Source organism: Hydra vulgaris, chromosome 15, assembly GCF_038396675.1.
Source record: "Hydra vulgaris chromosome 15, alternate assembly HydraT2T_AEP".
Taxonomy (NCBI): Eukaryota; Metazoa; Cnidaria; class Hydrozoa; order Anthoathecata; family Hydridae; genus Hydra; species Hydra vulgaris.
Window position 1 is genome coordinate 32,879,252 of NC_088934.1, and position 24,274 is coordinate 32,903,525.

Consider the following 24,274-nt stretch of genomic DNA (forward strand, 5'->3'; position numbering starts at 1 on the left):
ACTTGAATGTTTGTTAAAATCATAAATAAAATAGTTTATAAATTCATGTATTCAAAGAATTTCTTTTACAACGAGACCCTATTTTAAACCTCCTTATCATCAGATAAAACTAAACAAGGTGCACACATACAAAGTGATATTTAAAAATCTTTTTTGCGGCACCAGTTTTTAAAGAAGGAGGGGTAGGGTTATCTCAAGAACATTCCTCTCCTTCTTCACTAAGTTGCGGTGAAAAAAACAATATCCCAAATAAACTCTAGGTTCATCACTGATATATATATGTGTGTGTGTGTGTGTGTGTGTGTGTGTGTGTGTGTGTGTGTGTGTGTGTGTGTGTGTGTGTGTGTGTGTGTGTGTGTGTGTGTGCAATTCCACAAGAGTGGCAGTGGTAACATTTGACTCTTTAATTTATTAAAAATGAACTGAAAATGGAAATTAAAACTTTCCAGAAATGTGAAATACTATCATATAATTTAGTATGTAAAAGCATTAAAGTCTTTAACCTTTTTCAAAAATCAACTCTATGTAGCGTGAGGGTCGTAGTGCTTACCACTTCTAAGCAAAACAACTTTATCAGACTTGATGCAGAAATCGGTATGGTAAACAAAAAATCATTTGGTGTGTGTATTTAGCACATATTAATGTTACTATATGCTGAGTTTCATAGTTTTTACTTGAAGTTTTACAATCATTTTTATGTTTTTCCTGTTGTGACGGTCATAATCTTGACGGTTATAATGAAAGGTGATCTTCAACTAAAAAAAAATTTGACATAAAGGGGTTTCCATAAAACATAGAAATAAGGTTAGCAAATTTTTACTGACCTCAAACACTTTAAGGTTGACATTTTCGAATGCCAACCCTAATTCTGAGGGCTGATGTATATACACACACGCACATGTATATATACATTTTTGTTTCTGTTTGTTATAGGGTCCAAGAAAATATCCACTGTGATAAAGAAAGTTCAATCACTAATGTTCTCCATATGTCTGAAGAGCATCTTGATGAGCCAAGTTAGTCAACTAATTTTTTTATAATTTACTTAATTTTCATTTAAATTATAGTTTATCAAATCATTAGACTATTATGTATTTTAATTTATTTGAATTAAACAAGGAATGAAATTCTTAGCAGCTTTTTCAAGGGCTATACTTATTAATGAGATATATTAGTTGTTCAATTTTTAGAAGTTTCTGGTAAATTATTTAAAAGATAATAAGTTTTAACTTTTTTTTAATTTCAAATGTTTTGATTGTAAAACATTTTTTACAGTTCTTTATGTATTTTATCACGTTTCTTAATGTTTTAACAGTGTATATAAAACATCGAGAAAAATGTTAGAAGCATTTCATATGTTTTAATAGTTATATTTTGTGCTACATCATGCAGTGCACAGCTAAGTATTTAAATTAAATTGGATGTTGTCACTTACTATAAGTATTATATCATCATTGGTATAAGTATTGTACTTATACCAATGATGATATAATACTTATATAAAGTATTGAACCAGTCTTTAACAGCGTTATATTATTGAGTGTTATATTGAGTATTCATATTACAAATTTGTTATTGAGTATTAAAAAATACAAATATTTAGCTGATTCTTGCTTCCTAGGGGGCATTTATTTGGGGTTGCATTTGCTCGGGTTTTACTCGAGGGTGTGAATATAATTTTAAAAAGTTATAAGGATTGTTGATCTAGTTCATGTACAAATTTTAATTTATATTACAAATGTGTATTTTAATGTTTAATGTTAATTTTAATTAATTAATGTTTAAAATGAAATGTGTCTAAGTAGCAGAAACAAATATTTTCTAGTTTAAATATTTATTTTAAAAGTTTTTTAATTTTGTTTTATACAAGTTTTAAATAAATATTTTTAGAAAAAAGTTGCTTAAATTGTAAGGCTCTAGTACCACTGATCCTGCTAACACTAAAGCTCAAAATTTTTGTCCATCAATCTCTTACTCAGAAAATTAACATTGTGACTCCTATTACAGACAACCTTGATCACTTAGCTTTATTTTTTCATTCTCAATTTTACCTCACTTTGCTCTCAGTTTCTGCTAGTTCTTTTTTAGGTGGTTCAGTTCAGACTATGCTATGATCTCACTAAAATTTTTACATCATACTTCTACATCAGATTCACTACATATTGATACATCTTACTACTGCTTCAAAGCCTTAATTCCTATTGTGATATTTTTGGTGATTGGTTTTAAGCCAAGAGGTCTTTTGTCTTCTAACTTAAAATTGGGCCAACAATATTCCTGTCACAGTCTTACAAATGTATTTTCCAGAACTCTCTTAAGTACTCTAGTATTTAACAAAATTTTAACTAAATCTTGTTTTCCTGTCTGCTGGATAATGGCTTCTGTGGTTCCAATCTTTAGAGATTGCTGTAAAGCCTCTAGCTGTAGTTAATTCAATCGCATAAAAACATTATTCATAGTTTTTAATATACTGAAAATTTGGAGACCAGAAGTATTTCCAGATATCACAATTTATACCTAATTGGGCATTGAATAGTTTTTCCAAAATCTTTATTTTTGGAAAAACTATTCAAAGTGTGATCGTTTGAATTGAATTGTTTAAAATAAATACAGTTATGTAAGGTCAAGAGTTTACACCATGAAAGGCTATGAAGAAGACCATCTTCCAGACTTAAAAATTCGAATAACCTTGCTAATAATATTACTAATGCCAATAAAAACCATGCTAATATTATTATGAATACTGATTGGGTAATCATATCATATTGAAAAAATTTTCCAAAAACAATAAATTAATGACTGCAAAAGTAATGATTATAATACAATATTTATAATGCAAAAGTCATATATAGTTTTTTAAATAACAGTTAATCCAGGTTTTATAAATTGAAAATAGTAATTAAGATATGCCAAATTTAATTGAAATAGATGTAAGCCTAACAAAAATACAATACAAATAATAGATACAAACATGAACTCATAAAAATAGGCATTTGTTAAATATTCACTTAAGGTCCAAAAAATATGTGCTTTAATTTTAAAATCAACTAATAAAAATATATACTGTTTAAGTTATTTGCACTTTGTAAGAAACATTAAAATGCTTTAGTTTTAAAATAAAAATCAAAAATCAGATTGTGTGCATCTGTAATCGTTTTTATTGCCACGAAAACATTTTTTTCAATAACACGACATGGAAATGTTAAAGTAGATTTAATAATAGAAGAAAAGAGTAAAATATTAATCAACCAAATTAAATTTATAATACTTTTGTTAGGGGGAGATTTCAAATATTTAAATGTTTAGTAAGGTTGTATTATAAATATAGTGTAAATGAAATGTTGGTAGAATGAAATAAAGGATAGAATGAAATAGTTATGACAATGTTTATTTTTTTGCTCCTACTTATTTATTGAATAAACAGTTTCCAAATATTTTTTGATCATGTTGTGGAGAATCTTTTACTGAATAAGGCAATATAAGATGACAAAGATACTTAAAAAACTTTATATTAAAAATGATTAGATTTTTATATATTTAGATACACCTCAAAATTCTCTACAGCTTAAAATAATCCCAAAGTGCTGACAAGTTTTGTTCATATTAAAGAGAATGATGAAAAAAAATGTTTGGGCTGAATTTTTTCGAGTAAACAAAATTAAAAAATATATACCAAAAAAAATTAATTTTGTTGTTTTACTCAAAGCTCATCGTTTCTATATTAGCCAGTTGCTATAAGTCTTTAAAATATACGCTGTAATCTACAGACTTTATAATTTAAGTGCGTTTAATTACAAAGAGTTTTAGTATGTCGTTGTAGAATTTTTTTTCGAATCATTATTATTTGTTTTTGTTTTATTTGTTTTTTAAAATAAGTGTTTATCATCAATCATATAACTTTTCTATAAATTTTATAGGAAGCTAAAAAAAAAATTATTTTTTGTGGAGCGCAAGAACCAAATAAAATTAAGATTTTTATGATACATTCTTAAATATAATAAATATATTTAAAAAAACATTGATCACCTTATATATTCTAAACTTTTTTTTTATATATATAAATAATGTGAACTTTTTTTCTAGCCGTTTGTCGCTATGACGTTTTTGTTCTTCTATCGAAATGACATTTTACAAATTTTTAAATTTTTTATTAATAAATTACTTTGGTAAATGACATCATTTATTAGATATATTTGCAGAATTCTTTAATTTTTAGTTAGAAAGTATTTATAGATTTTACACTTAACAAATTTCAGACAGTTTTTTTATTAATTAAAGCAATAATTAATGTGTTGCAGTGCGCATTAAAAAACTTATTTTAGTATTTCCCAACTAATATGTTGTATTTGGCAAGTATTTACATTAAAATCTGCATAATTTTGATTGTGACGTTTATTTTAAAGACTTGAAGCAACTGACTAACATGGAGACAGTGAGCTTTAGCTGAAACAACAAAGTTAGTTCTTCTTGGTATACGTTTGTTTTATTTTTTTACTCAGAAAAATTCAGACCAAACATTTTTTTTTATCATTCTCTTTAGTATGAGCACAACTTGTCTAGGCACTTAAGGCATTTTAGGATCGCTTTAAAGAAAAAGAACTTTTTCCTTTAAAATAAAAAAATATTTAAACTCTTAGCTATTTTATTATTTACTCTTTTTATTATAATAGTTGTTATATATTTTACTCTTTTTATTATAATAGTTGTTATATATTTTACTCTTTTTATTATAATAGTTGTTATATATTTTACTCTTTTTATTATAATAGTTGTTATATATTTTACGATAAGAAGATATAAATGTATATATGTGTGTTTTCTTTTTTAATGTTTGTATTGTACAGGGTGGATGCTAGAAATCCGGACTTTTTTTGACACAAAATAAAAATTACAATAAAAGTATTAGTTTCAAAGCTATATTTCTGAAATTTTAAACAGTAATGTACACATATAAGAGCTTTCATTTCACTCAATCCAGCTGCCTTTAGCTTCAATGACTTGCTTGATACGCTTCCTGAACCTGGAGCAGGCTTGCTCCACCTCATCGGCCAACATGTTGGCAGCTGCAGTAGTAATTGCTGGCTTTAGAGATTCAACAGTGTTGTGACTTGATTATTGGTATCACGTTCCAAAGTGCCCTAGACATAATGGATTAAAAAGAATCTCCCTATGTTCTGGTCAAAGCACTAAAGTGCTTCGACCAGAACATAGGGAGATTTTCTTTAAGCCATCCCTGTACCAAATTGGAGGTATGAGCAGGAGCTGAGTCTTGCTGAAACACATGGCCTACCATTGGAACACTTGTCCATCTAAGGTTTCACCACCTTAATCAGAAGGTCCAAGTAGATTTCTTTGTTGACATTTTGGCCCTTCAGGAAGAAGTGTGGTGGCATGACATGGCCTTTGCTGGAAACAGACATAAGGACATGGACAGAGGCTGGAAATTTTGTCTGACCAATCACTGGGACATCTTCTGAGTTTTGAGCCAACTACCTGTCATTTCTTCTGTTCACTTTAGCATCCACAGTAAAAATATTCTCATCGCTAAAAGAACAGAACAATTAGCCACTCTCTTCTCCTTCATTGAAGCAGGCATCATCTGCCTGACTTTCAGGACATTGTACTTGTACCTAAGGTCATCACAGATCACTCTTCTCATAGTGTAATGAGACACATTCATATCTTTGCTCAGTTTCCTGATCGAGGTGCTAGGGTTTTTGTTGATCGACTTCTGTACTCTGCTGATGAAGGCCTTATTCCTGATTGGTTTGTGAGCAGTCTTTTCTTTTCATTCTACAGACTCTGCACCATCATTAAACCTCTTTGCAATATCATAAACTGTGATTTTTGGGAAGCCAAACCATTTTATAATCTCTGGGACAGAGTGCCCGGCGCTAAGGGACTCAACCACTGCAACTCTACGGTCATGTTCCTTTAACATGATGTGCTAAGTTTGCAATTTTTATTTTTTTCCCATGAGTACAATGTTTGTTTTGATTAATGTTTGAATTTCGCAACATAGAATTTAAAAACAAAAAAATGCCGGCAAATTAAAAATTGTCAAGATTTCGAGCATCCACCCTGTACTGTATAGTTTATTTTCTGATAATTTTATCAGACGATTATTCACATAAGCACTTGTTTTGCAAGCAATTGTAGATATTGTGAGCTCGGTTCTATCAGGGACGTGGTGGGGTTCAAGCACTTGTTTTGTAAACAAGTGTTGAGATTGAATCTTTAAGATCTCAATAGTACTCAACTTTTTTGCTGCACCTTGTTCTTATTTGTCCTGTTATCATCTTGTTTTTTCGGTTCATGTTTTATAAATGTGGAATTTATATGATAATTATGATAATTTATTTGGAAATGTGAAAGTTATGATTAAGATATGATAAAAATAAAAGTTAAAAAATAAAGAAAAGGTTTAGTAAAAAAGAATTTATAAAATTGCTGCACCATGTTCTTGTTTAAAATTTAAAAATAAGGAAAAATTAAGTAAAAAAAAAATTAAAAAAATGAGTTGCTAGTTGTAGTAGTTTTTGTTTATTGTTACAAATACAAATAACATATGTCAATATTTGTGGAGTTAATGATGATGAAGCATTTTGATGAAGGAGATGATCTTCAAATGTTTACTATGCTTAACATTTCCTTACTCATCTGAAACAAAAGTTATTAGTTTGAAATCCACCATATAAGTTAATTTGTTAAATTTAATTATTTAATTGAATTTATTAATCTCATGTATCGTATTTTAAAATAATGATTTTTATAAAAGCAAACAATACCGAAGAGATTGATGAAGAAATCGATGATAAAGAAGCACATAACACAGATCCTAGCCAAGAGTTTCAATATGAAGAAGATAGTATTGAAGTTGACCCAAAATTGTTTATTGAAGAAAGTAATGGTTCTTCCAAAGTTGCAGACAATGAATTTCAAAATCAAAAAACAGAAGATATTACAAATGAAACATTAGTTGACGAAGGAGAAATAGTCAGTGAAGATGATGAGGAAAATGTAAAGAAGTTGAAGCAGGTTTATAGTTGTTATTGAGCAGGTTTATAGTTGTTCTGTTTTACTTAAATATTTGCAATTAACAATAATTTTTTATGTATTTATATTTTAGAAAACTGTTAAACCAGTGCCTCTGAAAAAACGTGTTTCTTTACAAGGTTAGTTCTAGATTTATCTTTATTTTCTTATAAATTTTTATTATTTTTTAAAATTTATTAAATTTATTTTTTAAATGTTATTAATTTAATTCAATTTATGTGAAATTCATTTAATTTACAAAGAATTCAAATAGGTTTTTTAAAAAACTAGAAAATAATAAAAATAAAGAAGCTGTATGTGTGTGTTTTTCTATTTTATTTTATAAAACATCTTGGTATTTAGTTTTAAAAGTGTTTGTCCTTTTTATTAAGCATATCTTAAAGTTTACCAAAGCTGTGTTTCAATCATTTTGCTGAGAATGGATGTGAAAGTTTTTCAATTTCTCACATTACATAATCTTATATGAGCTTATATAACAAAATCATTGCATAATCTTATATGATTACATAATCATTACATAATCTTACATGGTAACAAAATTTTTTTAAATCTTAGATTTAGATACAATTGACTGAGTATATTAAGAGTGAAAGAATCATTAAACAACTTGTAAGCTAGAATAATGATCTATCCATAGTGATCTTAGTTTAGCTTACATAGATAAGGCTACTTCATACACGTAATGTCCCTGATTTAAATCCCATCACTTCCCTGATCTTTTTGGTTTTTTTACCCGTCCCCTCCATTTTTGTCTACTATGATATTGGTGGAATATACCTAAACAATTATTACTAATTCTTATTAGTAATTGCATAACAATTAATAATAATAGTTATATTTTAGTTATATAATAGTTTTCTTATTAGTAATTGCATAACAATTAATAATAATAATTGTTTATTATTATTGATTGAACATAATGGAGGGGACGGGTAGAACTAAGCGCACAGTTTAGAAGCAACAGGTATCCAAAATTACAAAACGCTAAAAGATTGTGGATAAAAAATGTACAAGAATAGAAAGCTAATATGAAACAGTTAAGGCTATTCGAAAAATGTGTAGACGGCTCGGCTTAATTAAAGCTTAAAAACTATGTATACACATGTATGTGCGCCTTACTTAAAAAATACACTAAAAGGCTTAATTGGTGTAAGATATCTGAATTTAAAAAGATGTGTATCATTCAAAAACATACAACAAAAAGATATTTATATACAAAAAAAAAAAAGTTAAATGGTTCAAAGCAAATATATGACCAGGAGTATTTAAAAGAAAAACAATTAAAAAAATGAATAATAGTGGGATTCAAACCACCGACATTCCGTGTACGGAATGTCGGTGGTTTACTTTAAGTAAACTCCTTATCTAAATGTACACATACTTATGAACATGTAAATATAGTTTGATATTAAAAAAAGTTATACATAAAAGTATATGCATGCATTGCGTAGACATATTCATACAGGGATATTATATACTTGTTACATTAAAATTATACAGTATATTTTACAAACATAGCAATTTATATTTTTGCTTTCCTCTTTAAAAAAACAATAAAAATATAGGAAAATCATCTTTTTTAATGTCAACTTAAAACTTAAATGTTTTTTGTTTTTTTTTTAATTATTTGCCTACTATTTAAGTGTTAACACAAAAAAGCAATAACATGGTTATTAACAGTTAAAACTCGTTTTGTTATGTTTACAGTATGTTTTGTAATGGTACCAGTATTTTTTATAATGTTGTTGAACAAAGTTAACGAACATAATCCTACCTGTTTATGATGACATAGCGAGAATTAAAGAAATAAAATTAAAAAAATTTTGGGAAGGCTTGTGCATGTACAATTAAGCTTGTGCATTTAAGTAGTAACACATGAAGTAGTAAGTAAAATAAAAAAGATTTTAGTAAAAAGTTGACAAAAATCAAAGTCTTTGAAACTTTTTAGCAGAAAAAATAATTGCTTTATGGCAAGAACTACTAGAATTTTTTTTAAAGTTTTTAGAAAAAGGAAGTTTTTCTTCCTCTTTTACAATAAAGCGAAAACAAACTCTTAAACGAGAACAAACAAGTTTCCACTGTTAAAAAGATTTTCAGATATTTTAGGTAGAACATTTTTGTAAAGTACAGAAAGTAGTGGATCCAATACATCTCTAGTTAAAAAATAATCTCCAATAACAACTCTCTCTCTTCTAATAAATAACTTCAATTTTCAATCATATCATGTCATATTTTGAATTAAGCTTCGTTAGTTGACTTTTTTCTTATGAATCCTTAGATTGATCCATTAGAATCCTTAAAACTTAGAGGATAAGCTAAAGCAATAGCACATAGTAATAGCACACAAGCAATAGTCTTTTAAGATGTAATTTTTTAACTCTGCTTTTTTTTATTAAAATTATTTAATATCAAAATTTTCAGTAGTTAAATTGGTGATATCAATTCCTAATTTCAAAAATGGAATGTACTATTCATCTTTAACAAAAAGGTTTTGAATTTGTATTCAGTACATCAGCAATCTGAATCTTGAGTTAATTCTTGGTTCTCATATTGCTCTTACATATTGTGGTGTACTCATTTATCTATATAATATTTTTGGATTCTTTTCAACTTTATCCACAATCATTAATTCATACTTTTGTCTTGCTAAGGAAGTATTACACTTTTTGATAGTTGTTTATATTGGGAGTACACTCCTTATATGTTACCCCTATTTATGTCAGTTGATGTATGTACACTTGGCTGTGCTCATTCAATCTCTTGCAAAGTACTTAAATATTATTCACAATAGAAATTATCAATGGTTGATATTACCATATGGCAAAATATCAAAGCTCATAATGCAATATCAAGCTAGAGATTATTTTAATTAGGTTTGCACTGCTGCATCAACCATTTGGCAGAAGCATACGCATCAGCCTTGGATACCAACAATAGGGTGGGTCATATTTTTAATTTTTCTGATTTTTGCATCGTTACTGGTGGGAAAAGTTGCTACACCATGTAATATAACTGCCTGAAAAATATTAGCATTTTTTAATTTAGTTTAAAGGGGGCAACTTTTGCTTATGAGTATGAGATCCACTGTTATTCACCTACATATCAACTGAAAATCAGTAAAAACACCATGTAAAGAATAAAAGTTACATTTGTATACTAAAAAAGAATGTGAAAATGGAAAATCCTTATATAAAGTCCTTTTTACTGTCGAATTTTGGATATTTAAGTTTCGAGTTTGAAGCGGAAACAAGCATTCCATGAGGTTTTTCATAGGTTGTGACAATATTGGATACTGTAGATCCTTCTTTGACCAGACGTTCAACATTTTGAGAATGGCATGGAATATCAGGAACTTAAAGAGTGTTGTTTGCAACATTGATTAAGAGGTGTTCCTTGTTCACTTCACATAAAATCGGAGGAGAGATATTAACATTTGACAAGTCGATCACTTCTAAATATGAGAAATCTTTTGTAATAGAAATTGAGAGAAATCTTTTGTAATAGAAATTAAGAGAAATCTTTTGTATAGAGAAAACTCACACCCTATCAGTAATATCTTCTCTTCTACATACAATAATTTTCTTTGCTACATTTACTGTTTTTTTCTTGTCTTCATCTTTGATGGCTGACAACAAAACATTTTCAAGATGAGCGAAATAACAGTTTCTTTGCAATACTTTTTAGGCAATTGCTATTGTATCAGGATGATGTACTGCCATCAAGTGCAGTGAAAACTGCTCTGAGAGGTAGCTCATTCAAATGAAGCAAACAAATACACCATTAAAGAGGTTTGCCAGTACGAGTTTCAAGTAAACGAATGATACCATTTTTCTAGCCCATTTTTACATTGGTTCCATTACAAAAAACGCTTAGTAAAGTCACAAGAGAATTTCTGTCATTCAAAACTGAAATAATTTCTTTCACCACATCAATTGCTTTACCACTTCAAGGACAAATGTGATCAAAGTAGATGCTGTTGGGATATGAACAGATAGCGTAATGATCTTCTTTGATAGAAGTAGCCCTGCTTACTTTACCATCTTCCTGTTCCACTAACCTTAGGGTTTTGTCTATACGACCATTAAAACCAATTCCAATGATTTCTGTGGCCAATTCTGCATGTTCTTTGAAATATTTTTGTCGCCACATTTTTTTTTGTCTTCTAAATTTTGTTGGATCTAATATTTATTGTGGTGATATATATTTTTTAAGCAAGCGTTAATGATTTTGCATGCATCTTGATTGTTAACTCCTGTTTGTTCCATTATTTGACAGAGTTCTTTGTACAGAAATACATTGCGATATTTGGGATGGTGTCCATTATGTGAGCTGTCTTCTGAATAAGTAGCTTCGTCATATTCCTCATTATCATCGCAACAACTCCTTTCTTTATTGCTTTCCCAAGAAAGAATTATTGTCAATGAAAAAGCTAGGCATGTTTCTGCATTCTTTTTTCTAAACTAAATTTCACGTTCTTTATGAATTTTCTGCTTTTAGAGTCGTTCTGTTTCTTCTTGGTCAATCTGGCTAATCTACAATTTATGATTAGTCTTTTGATTGAGCCAAAACTCCCATTCCTTAAAAGGAACTTTGGTGAAATAGCGGCAGTTTAACCAGTCCCTGATACCTCAGCACATTTGCAAGGATAAATGTCAAATACTTTATTGAAAGAACCAAGTTGGCACTGAAATGTAGATGAATTTCTCTTATCACCAATATATTTCTTCAATTGTTTTGTATCAGTAACCAATTTATCCAAGCTTTTCAGAATGCTGTTATATAATATCATTGGCAACCCCACCCTCAACCATATGTTTACCAAATCGTTAGCTAAAATCTTATTATTCCTGATTTCTGCATTTATCTGTTAAAAACAGCTATCTGATAGTTAGTGATTCTATCATGTTCATTACATAAAATCTTATATATATATATATATATATATATATATATATATATATATATATATATATATATATATATATATATATATATATATATATATATGTATATGTATATATATATATGTATATATATATATATATATATATATATATATATATATATATATATATATATATATATATGTATATGTATATATATATATGTATATATATATATATATATATATATATATATATATATATATATGTATATATATATGTATATATATATGTATATATATATGTATATATATATATATATGTATATGTGTATATATATATATATATATATATATATATATATATATATGTATATATATATATATGTATATATATATATATATATATATATATATATATATATATATATATATATGTATATGTATATATATATGTATATGTATATATATATATATATATATATATATATATATATATATGTATATATATATATATATATATATGTATATGTATATATGTATATATATATATATATATATATATATGTATATATATATGTATATATATATATATATATACACATATATATACACAAATTATGTATATATATACAAGTTAAAACTCCCATGACAATTCTTCAACTACGATAGTCCTTAAAAAAACAATTATAAGAAATCGTTAAAAAATGTGTGAATTTTAACACGCTTCTTTACTAATCTAACGCGTATGATTATAGTTTACCAATCTTAAACAATAGAACAGTGAGTGAAAAATGAAATTAGAAATAGGGCAATGTCAAATTAGGTTATAGTTAAATAAAATTTGAAATATTCCATTTGAGTTATTGGTGAAAAGCGCTATTTAAAATGTTTAAACAAAAGTTGCCCCACTAAGATATTAAAGGAAGCTCGAATTTTTTTCGATTTCTTTTTATTTTCATAATATAGCAACTTTTTGTAGTAGTGACAATAAATTAAAAAAGTATGACCCACCCTAACCAACAACCAACAATGCATCCATATTGGTTCGCGTTGGTCTGTTGGCATTGGCTAAAAGTATGCATTGGTGCATCCCAATATAGACAGAACATGGAATCATGATTCCATATTTTATCTAAAAACATCTAAAGTCATAAGTATGAATATAAGTATCATGTAAACAATATCACCAATACATATAATCCATATAATAAACAAATAAAATCAACTAAATGGCGAAATAAATATTAACTGTAGTTTTTAAATAGTAATCATATTTTCAGGTTCTGTTGAAAGCGTAGAGGAAAAAGCTGCAAAAAGAAAGCGCCGCTGGGGATCAACATCTAAAAATATATCAGACCAAAATTCTGATTCAATTAAAGTATGTATCTTCTATTTACTTTTTTCAAATCTCCAGATTATAGTTACAGTCATAAAGTGTGTTTTTTTAGATTTTTTATAAGTGTTTTTATTTATTTTTTATGAAAATCTTGTTTAAATGAAATTAAACAAAAAAAATTTTCTTATTACCAAGAATAAAATATCAGTTATTAAAAGTATTGTTTTAACACCTGAATAAAATAAGTTGTTCCATATTTATTGTGTTCAACAATTCATAGAACTATATGCTGAAAATTGTGGGTATTTGTGATATTCATAAAAATTTTAAGTTTTTTTTTAAATATTTGAAGATAAATATTGATGTTAATTGTGGTGTTAAAAGGCATAAACCATAAACCACCACTTTGATTTGCTGTAATGGCACCCCATATTATAATTTTAGGGCAATGTTTTACAGTAGAAAGCAAATAGTGGGGGTCAAGGTGGGCGTCTAACGCTTGTGGAATGACCACCAAATTGTTTAATTAGTGATTTGTTGCTAAATGTTACATCCTCTCAATCTTCCGCTGACCAGTTCTTGTATTTTTGACAGAAGGCAATACGGTCTCTTATATTTTTTTGAGAAAGGCAAGGTTTTTTTGTCGAAACATGGCTATTTAAGTTAAACTGTTTGCACAAATGTCTTCTAATTTTTATAACACTTGGTGCAACACCATTTGAAAATATCTAAGATGAAATTACAGAAGCACTGGCAAACAGATGTGCTTTTGCATAACAATGAATGCAGTTATCTGCCCTATGAGTAGTCACCTTTGGTCATCTAGTTCTAGCTTTGCTTATAAAATTACCAGTTTCTTAATATTGGTTTAATGTTTTTATAATGCAGCTGTGTGTTACATTAAAATGTGCAGCAATAGAAGTCAGGGTCAATCCTTGTTCACATAGAATAACAATCTGAGCATGATTTTTTGTTGTTAATTCATTAGTTTTTTCCATAATTATTATTTGATTTTTTGCTAAAATAACAACAACCTATGACTAAAACAAATTTAGTGTTTTATAACATAACATTTTGCATGTATATAAAAGTAATACTCAAAATTTTCAATGTAAAAAAGTATTATTAAACAAATATTTCAAATTTTCTGCGACTGTGTATATATATATATATATATATATATATATATATATATATATATATATATATATATATATATATATATATATATATATATATATATATATATATATATATGTTGTCCACTTGTTGTTATGTTACATAATAATGAAAGTTTCTTCTTCATTAGAAGTTAATAACTGAAGATAAAACCACAGTTCTTGTATCAGATGATCAGCCAGAATTGGATTATCAAGAAGAGGATGATCGTGATAGTATTATTTCAGTCTTCTTTTTACAAATTCATCAATTTTGAAATAGAGTGTGATTATTTTTCGATTTATTTGTTTTCAATGTTTTAGCTGGAACTTTGAATTCTAATAGAAGAAAAGTTAAAGTTGAATCAGGAAAAATTATTTCTTTGGGAAAACGAACCGATCCTGAAGTTCTAGTTGTTGAAGATGCAGGTTAGTTTCATTTCTAATGAAAATTCTTTCAAAAGCTTTTTTTATTCCTGTTTATATTGTATTTTTATTTTATTAGTTCTTTAATGTTCTTGCTCCATTTTCCTAATCCAGTTAAGCACTAAAGACGATGCAGTATGTTAATAATCATCACACGATGATTTATTGGATCATTTTTGGTGGTTGAAGATTATTTATAATTGAAAATTACTAAACTAACAATAAAAAAAAAATCAATTAAAAACTTTGAAGAAAATAAAGAATATTTTTTTAGTTACATGGTAACCTGCAACATGGCCTTCAACCTAATATGTCACATGATCTACTACATGATTTATCTAAAGTGTACAAAAATGCTGTGATGAGTGTATCAAAATCTTTAATGGATCACATAATTTACATTAAAAGTTTTGTTCAAATGTAATTAATTTTTCATAAATTGACATTAAAGAAGAAATAACTACACAGTTAAATAACTAAATAATTTGTTGTGAAATAAAGATAACAGTTTAAACACTTTGATAGCTATAAACGAGTAAACTCAATTATCCAGGTTTTTAGTAATAAAAAGAAGAAAAAAAACTTGACTCAGCATGATCTCATCAAATGCAAACAGTTTTTGCTGTTTTTATGACAGAATATTAGAAGATATTGCATGGAAGCTTTAGAAATATAAAGATATTATAACGCAAATGTTTTGCTCTCAACAGACTTCATATGAACAATTCAAATATTTTTTGTTGCAATTTGAATGACGGAATATGCTACCTGAATTTCATAATAAGGGCAATTGAACATTTACCATATACAACTGATATCCATTTTACTTATGCACAATTTTTACCAAAGTTTTTATCGCATTACAAACTGTTACACATAAAAATTTGTATACTGGTTAAATTATATTATCCTTTTGCATTGCATGAACTTCAAACTAATTAAGTACTCTGCAGCATTTTTTGGATTAAAAATATTTTTTCGTGAAGTTCTTTTTAATTGCAGCACAAGTCTTCAACCTGTCAAGATTTATCAAGGGGGTATTGCTTTAGTACTGCAAATAAACTACATGAAAATTTCAAGTGGTTCAACGTTTTCAATCGTTAGTTTTAAACTGTCTTAAAGTTAAATTTTTTTTTTCAGGTGAATCTGCTCCAAAATCTGTTGACATTATTTTTGCCAAATCGACTTATGTAGATGAAGATAGTGAAATGCAAGGAAAACGAGATCGTTCTCCTAGCCCAGCTAGGAATCCTGTATCTTGTTATATTCATATAACTGGTTTAGTACGACCATTTACTGTTAATCAATTAAAAGTTTTAATAGGCAGAACAGGTACGATATCAGAAAATGGTTTTTGGATTAATCAAGTCAAATCACACTGTTATGTTCAAGTAAGTTCAATGCCAGCAACACAAATTACAAAGGCAATATAACAAGAGTAAATTATTGTTTCATGTAGAAAGTTGAAGTTTATTATTCATTTTACTGTATAATTCGTTTATTATTCTGTTTTATATATTTTGACTAGTAAATAATATATTTTAGTTGTTATTATGATTTATATTCCTTAATGTTATCTTATATTATATTCATATTGGTATGTTAGCTGCATGACTTTTAAAATAGCTTTTTTTTTTTTTATAAACATTTTATCAACTGCTTATCTAAATTTTGATTCTAAATCCTAATTTGAAAAATAGGGTTATGAATCAAAATTAGCTATTGTAAACTAAATTACACTACACACACACACACACACACACACACACACACACACACACACACACACACACACACACGCAGACACAGGTTAGGTGAGGAATTGCTTATTTTATTGCTTGTAAAATTTTCGAATTGTTACATATATTCTTATAGTACAGCAGATTAACATTTAAAATGACTGAAATTGTGCACAAGTGGATAAAAGCATAAAAATTTTACCAATTACTCTGAAAATTATGCAGATCATTTTGTGGTAAAGCGTGGCATAACGGGATCTGGCTAAAATCTGAAACGATGGTTACTGTCATTTTGGATTTATTGAAATCTTAACAAATTTTAAACTGTTAAAATAATCTTCACTAAAATCTCAAGGAAGTTAAATTATATCAATTATATATAATAGTTGTTTTACCAAAAACGACCTGGGTGCAAAAATCATAATGTTATTTACAGCGATATATTGGACATCCACACCGAATGAACAAGGGACAGTATTTATCAGCTTCAGGAAGCGTCTATATAGGATTTATTTTTTTAACTTTATTTCAGGTGCCCCAAGAAGACCTAGCAGTCTAACTAGGAAGTTCATGCCTCCTTACCGATGGTGCGAAATATGCTCAGAGCTCGCTTTAAACCTTGGATTTCTTGCTTCTAAAACAAGCACTCTAACCTAGAAGGAGGCTAGAAGCTAGCTAGAAGGAAGTGATTGTTATCTTAAACAATGACAATCACTTCCTTCTAGCTTCCAGCCCTAATCAACCCTAGTCAGGTAAAGGTGGAAATACTATCAATGTTTGATTCCAAACATACACCTAATGCGCTGTATGCTTGACATGCTGCATTATTGCATCACCTGTCGGTGGAATGTTGCTAATCTGCTAGTTCTTTTAAAAGTAAAAAAATACTTCTGAGCAGTATTTACATTTGTTTACACAGATGTTTGGTCATACAATAAAATGGCAAATATTTCTAGTACCAGCATAATCAAAGAGCTCAAACTAAGAGATTGATGAGGAATATGACTGACTTTCATGCTCAAAAAGTATTTCCAAAGTTTTCAAAAAACGTTTACTACTAGTTTGGCAACCAATTTATAATCTGAAAAATAAATTATTTTTGCCCAAAGTTATTTTTAAACGTTTTGTTTTTATTAGATAAGATTGCAATTGTCAAGTTCTTAATATGAACAAATTGTTACGTTTCCGGGGGTGCATACACACTTACAGTCCCAATAACAAAACAATCTTGAATAAATTCTTTCTACTAAGTTTGAAAAAACTGTGGTACATTTTGTCAAACCATCTAAGTATAGATAAAAATGAAAAGTATCTAAGTATTTATCTAAACTATTTAAGTATAGATAAAATAAGAACTACGCAGAGACGTGACAAAAATAAACAGAATGATCTTGATTTCCTTGATTGAACTCAAATAAGCAAACTGTGAACGAGCCAATCGCTTTACTCAACAGTTAATGAAAAGTCAAAGGTTGAACACCGTCATCCAGCAAACAATACAAATTGCATGTCTGATAGTGTAAGAAACATGATGTGCAGAAACAGAAAACCTCATGTACTCTAATATATAATATTTGATATTTTACATCCCTTGTAAAATATTATTGACAATATTTTACATGGGATACAAATAAAAGAGTTTCAGCGGTGCCAGATGTTGCAATTTCAGCTGCAATAACAGCCTCAACCCAGCCACTTTCCTTTGATAAGATAGCTATTGCTTTAAGAAAAGCTTTTTCAATGTATAGACCAGCCATCAAAACAAGGAATTTATCTTTCTCGTACAGATCAGGTCAGTCTCATTAAACAGTTTTAAGAATAACATGCAACAGATAATCAAATGTGACAACAGGGATCTGTTAAGGATTAAGATGATGGATAAAGCTTTTTATCACCCTCACAGACTTTATTTATTTAGGTCCACTGTTCTGACACTGTGGGCATAACAAATGTTTAGGAGATATAAAACCTGTTGTAATAGTGTTAATATGTATTTTATGTCTTGAACATGTCTTGTGCCAACAGGACTCTAGCTCATATAGCTGAATGCGCCACCATCTTAAATATTTTATATACTAATTTTCAACATGTAAAAAAAGTTTCATGCTTTTATCCACTTTTGCGCAATTGTTATACTAATCCGCACTATTAAGTTATATAAATATAATATAGTTGTTTGTTGTTTTATATACATATAAATCTTGCAAATGAAACGTTTTAAAGATAAATAAAAATTGCTAAAACTGAAAACATCTCAATGATAGTTTTTAAAAATTTGTCAATTTGGAGTTAATTTAAAAGTTTTTATTTTTTTTTATGTATATATATTGTATGCTTTTAAATTTTATGTCTTAGCTGTCCTCTGAGGAACAGGCTGCAGCAACAAGAAATGCTTTACATGGATTAAAGTGGCCGTCAGGAACACCAAAGGTCTTAAAAGTTGATTTTGCATTAAATACGCAGGTGTGAATTTTCATTGAAAATTATAGCTAAAAAATTTAATTTTTTTTTTTTTTTTTTTTGCCTTAAAAACCCTGGTTTTTTTTTACATAATTTGCAAAAAAGCAACAACTTTAGGTATGCTGTTATTTTTTTAACAAAACGTTATAAAATAAAATTAATATTTTTAAAAGAAGCATTTTATTCCGCGTCTTGAGTAGCAGTTTGAAATAGTTAAGAAAAGAAGAACTTTCACTTATATTAGGGTTCGTCAAAAATTTTGGTTTCTATAGAACCTTCAAGAACTCATTAAAAGAAAAAAGTAGATAAATTAAAAGAAAAAAGTAATAAATTACTTTTTTACTAAAAAGACAACGATTCACAACAAAAGCAAACCTAATTTCTGAAAATTTTTGAATCGCTCCACCTTATTATTAATGTCAGGTAATAAGATACTAATTACAAACGTGTATACTTTTTTGAAAAAGAAATTTAACAAATAATGCTAAGAAATTTAACAAATAATAATATCTTAATGAATGGGGGGTTTGTGGGATATTTAATTAAACTCTTAAGGAACGCTTTTATTTTCCACTGCTTTCGATACAAGAAAATATAAAAAATGTGTTGTTGAAAAGTGTTGACCTCTTGCATTTTTGCAAGTTAACAAAATTTCAAGATCAATAAACAGGTGGTCCAAACATACTTAAACTGATATTTTTGCAATTTAAGATTTGGGAAGACACTCAAGGTTTAATGGGAGGCAAGCCGAAAATTGTTATTGAAATCGAAGATAAAAATGAAAATAAAACTGAAGAAAAAATAGAAGACAAAAAAGTAAAAAAACAAAAAGAAGTTGAAAAAAAAGATAGAACAAAAGAAACCAAACGAAAAGATACTGCCAATCGAAAAGGTAAAAAGTTTGTTGTTTGTTTTAAAAAATGTCACTACCAACATAAAATAAAATATTTACACCGTTTTCTCCGTTTTAGATAAAAAACGAGAAGAGAGTCCGGCAAAACTATTAGATGACTTGTTTAGAAAAACAAAAGCGACACCGTGTATTTATTGGTTGCCTCTTACGGATGAGCAGGTCAATAAATTTTTTTTATTCTAAAAATATCTTTTACAAATATCTTTAATATTAGTTTTTTTAAGCTAGTTATTACATTGTGTGTTAATGTATGTTAATTATGTTGATGTATGTATATAATTGTTTAAATGATTTTTAATCTTTTTTTTCCTCTAGATATTAAATCGCGAAAAAAAAATTCCAATTGAGCACAATGAGAACCCTAACGCTACAAAAACCACTACTAATAAAGAAAATAAGACATCTCGGCGATCGCGCTCTCTAAATAGACCAGTTAGAGGTCGGAGATAACAAAATGAGTTAGTATTTATTTAATAAAAGTTGTTTAAAAACTTTTATAATTTTACTTTTATAAATAACGTTTTTAAGTTTGTAAAAGTGACGCGACTGTAAATTTTTATTGATATTTTGTGAAAGTCATATTCGATACTTTCTAGTAACTGCCAAGATTTAAAAAAAATCGATTTTTCTGATTGTGGAACTTGAACTCTTAACGAACAAATAATTTTTTTAAGTCATTAAGTATATTTACAAATTACATACCAATAGTTAGGAAGACAGTCTGTTTGGTGCGACGCCTTTTGCATATTAATGATTTTAAAAACAAATTTTATTTGAAAGCATTTGTTATTTAAAATACTGCAATGAATAAACAGAGTTGAAAGAAAGATTGGAAAGAAGAATGTGCTTAATTTTGTTACCTATTCAATATTTTTATCCTTAAGATATAAATTGCATTCTACTGATTTTAAGAAGTATTATATTGCAGACAAGTTAGTTATTTTATGCTTTAAGATTAGAATTATAAATTTGCACTTAACGTTATATTAACCTTAAAAAGTTCATAAGGTTACGACCCTCATAAAGTTACAACGTAATTATGCGTGGGTAATATTCTGCGTTATGCCTGTCCTAGCGACATGAAAGTTTGAAGCACATGCAATTTTTTCAAAACTTATATAATATCCCGCACTGAGGTTAAAACGCGTTTTAACTAGAAAGTTTTTACTGTTTTCCAGGGGCCGTATTCTCATCTCTCCGTTAAGCTTAACGGAGCTTTTGTCTGAAATTTCATTACAATATTTCTAAGTAAAGAAATGACGAAAATATATATAAATTCGTTAAAATCAAACTAATACCAAAATAAAACATTTATGTTTAAAAAATTATAAATTTAAATAAGTTTTTTATTAATGTAATTTATCAGAAATTTTTGACTAACGCTCCGTTAAGCTTAACGGAGAGATGAGAATACGGTCCCAGTACATAAAAGCTAAATAATTTTTGTACAAAAATAAAAATAAAAAACGATTTTTAAAAAGTTTTTCTTTATTATTTCTAGCTCTACCACCTTAAGGCATTTGTGGTAGGGTTGAGCTTTTTCAGTAAAAGTAACTTACACTGTGTTATATTAATTGTATAGGAACATTAAGTATATTGAGCGTTCAAATAATGTTAAAAGTGGTAAGAAGCAATTACAACTATTAGTGTAACACAGTGTAAGTTGCAGTATGGTACATCGATGTTTTCATGCATTTGCTGTTATTATCATACCTCCAAAGGGTGACGTATATTATGGACGACGTCAAAGTTGACGTCAACAATTTTACTGTTTAAATAAATTTTTTTACTTAAAAAAAGACCGGTTAGATCCATTTTAACTTTATTTGCGGAATAAGGTGAGGTCAGTGGGAAAGGCTGGTAATTAAAGATATCATGGCCTTGGCTTACTATTTATTCTACTACTCGGTGTGATTAAGGTGATTTACAAATTATTCGAATTCTTTTATTTGAAATTAGCATCATTTTATCAGCATATTATATCCAAACGACATAAACGAGAGCTTATTATTTTATAATTTTTTTTGCTTCAGGTTTTTTCAATTTTTAAAGAAACTTTTCTTTTTTTTGATGTAATTTTCAAAACCATTTTACTAGCTCTAATAGCGAATCTAAAGAACACCATTTTGGAATCTTTAGATCACTTTCGCTCATCGGCGTTAACATAAACTTAGTTAAAATCTTTTAAAAAAGTGCCTTAACTCACTATGAATCCTAGTTCTAATCGGCTCTATCGTATATTAACTATATTGTCAAAATACAATATTTCTATCGATTTTCACAACAAGTACTAAAATTCCCACCAAGAAAAAGCTTATAATTAGGAAAAATTGCCAATAAACTATTAGAAAAGATCATATTGTTAAACTATGATGTCCATTTTACCTAAAAAACGTATTTATTTAAAATCTTATTCAAATTTGGACGAGCGATTTAGGGTGGAATGCAAAAAGCGAACTTGAGTCAAGTTCGACTTGAACTTTACTTTGTAACCAGTAGCGGCAGAGTATTTTTTAAGGGGAAAATTGGTTGGCTAATGGTTACAATGTAAAGTTCAAGTCAAAGTTGACTCAAGTTCGCTTCTTGCATTACACCCTTAAATTTTAGTAAGATTAAAAAAAAAAAAATCTTCGGAATAGGTTTTATCCATAGCCGTCTGAACTAACAGACCTCGTAAACGCGTTAATCGTGGCCTGGGTGCATAAATATATTTTAAAGTTGGTTGGTGTAAATATATCAAGGTGGGCTCGGGGTGTAAATATATCAAGGTAAATATACATACACAAAAAAAAACCTAGGTATATTTTAAAGTGCAAAACATAAATTGAATATTTTTAGCCGAAGTTTAAGTAACAGCAAGATTGTAACAATTTTTAAAAAAACTCTCAAGCTAAAAATTAAAATTTCTTTTTTTACCAAAATCACATAATAAGTAGAAAATACACAAAACATATATGTAACATAAAAGTTGTTAAAAAATCGATAGGTTACTTTGAAATTTTAAAAATCTTTTGTTGTGGCTCTTTAGACGATCTTGGTGCATATTAATGAACATAGTTTTTTAAAAAAATGTTTGAAAGTGAAATAGACTGTTTTCTTTCCATATTAAAGTTAAAAGACTTTGATATCAACATTAGTACATTACAGAGTGACTTTTGGCAGACTTTACTAACAATTTCATGAAATAATATATAAGAGAAAATAGTCCACTGACAAACATTGTCATTTGGCATCTTCAAACCTCCACGATTTATTTTTGCAGTATAATCACCAAATTCTCCATAGTAAAATTTAGCTTCTTCTTGCTCTTCAACTTTATTTCGCACAATATATCTAGCAATATATACTCATTTTGCTTTTGTATCTGTTTGCAAACTCTTTCCTAACTCAGGTAAATTGTCAAATATATCAATAGCATTACTGCTAAGAAAGTATCCACATTTTTGGCAGTTATGTCCACTTTCTGCAGATAAAGAATCAATATCTATACCAATATGGAGACTTAATTTTGCTCTTTGAATTTTAACTTTTTGACATTTTGCACATTGATAAAATGTGACTCGTCGAAGTTTTCCAAACATTTTTTCTAGTGGGTCAATTGTAAATTTTCCCAGTATTACATACTTGAAAGAATGTTGTAACAAAAATTTAGTAATGGCTACTAAACTACGACATGTATGAGCTAAAGCTGCACCTGTATCTCTGGTCAACTGAAATTGTCTGTTTCCCTGTTTGCTGGACATTTGTTCTGCCATTGTTGCAAGAGAAAGTAAAAATGCCAGTCTAGCATCTTCTGAAATTGATATAACTGCTCTGTCTGTATTTTTATATCGAATATTAGCATAAGGTCCTTTTGTATTGACAATTTTCCAGAATCTTACAAATATTTCAATAAAAGTAATGGTATCGTCTGCTTCTTTTATGCTACTGTTGGATTTTAGAGCAGTTGCAGTTTCATCACAAAAGACTTGTAGGCAAGTAGGCACTTTTTGTCTCTCAATACTTATTATACAATAATAATTGTCTAAACTTGTAAGTTTAGACAATTTTACAATGCTATTTCCTTCGAGTTTGAACAAGCTTAAGATACTAGACCAGCATGCATATTTTGTTTTCCCATCATACTCATAACCCAACTTTTGACTTTTTTCTGTGATCCTGTTATTACGAACAGATTTAAGTAAATGCACAAAGTCATATAACAAGAACATAGTCTTTAGTCAACCATGGATCAATACAACCAAACTTTTTAAATAGTGATTGGTTTACACAATTGTTTTCGCATATTAGGGCTACAGGTAC

The 24,274-nt window shown here is 28.1% G+C and overlaps 1 protein-coding gene across 1 annotated transcript in view; it reads left to right on the top strand.

Moving 5' to 3' along the window:
- The window catches only part of LOC100198519 (apoptotic chromatin condensation inducer in the nucleus), a 33,753-nt gene extending 13,149 nt beyond the window's left edge, over positions 1–20,604 (top strand). The window contains exons 5-15 of the mRNA XM_065820126.1: positions 934–1,016; positions 6,779–7,038; positions 7,130–7,175; positions 13,222–13,319; positions 14,587–14,671; positions 14,759–14,863; positions 16,001–16,251; positions 18,955–19,062; positions 19,771–19,951; positions 20,031–20,131; positions 20,288–20,604. Of these exons, the coding sequence (XP_065676198.1) occupies positions 934–1,016; positions 6,779–7,038; positions 7,130–7,175; positions 13,222–13,319; positions 14,587–14,671; positions 14,759–14,863; positions 16,001–16,251; positions 18,955–19,062; positions 19,771–19,951; positions 20,031–20,131; positions 20,288–20,422 (1,453 nt within the window). The 3' untranslated portion in view covers positions 20,423–20,604. The remainder of the gene's footprint in view (positions 1–933; positions 1,017–6,778; positions 7,039–7,129; positions 7,176–13,221; positions 13,320–14,586; positions 14,672–14,758; positions 14,864–16,000; positions 16,252–18,954; positions 19,063–19,770; positions 19,952–20,030; positions 20,132–20,287) is intronic.
- The last annotated feature ends 3,670 nt before the right edge of the window (positions 20,605–24,274 follow it).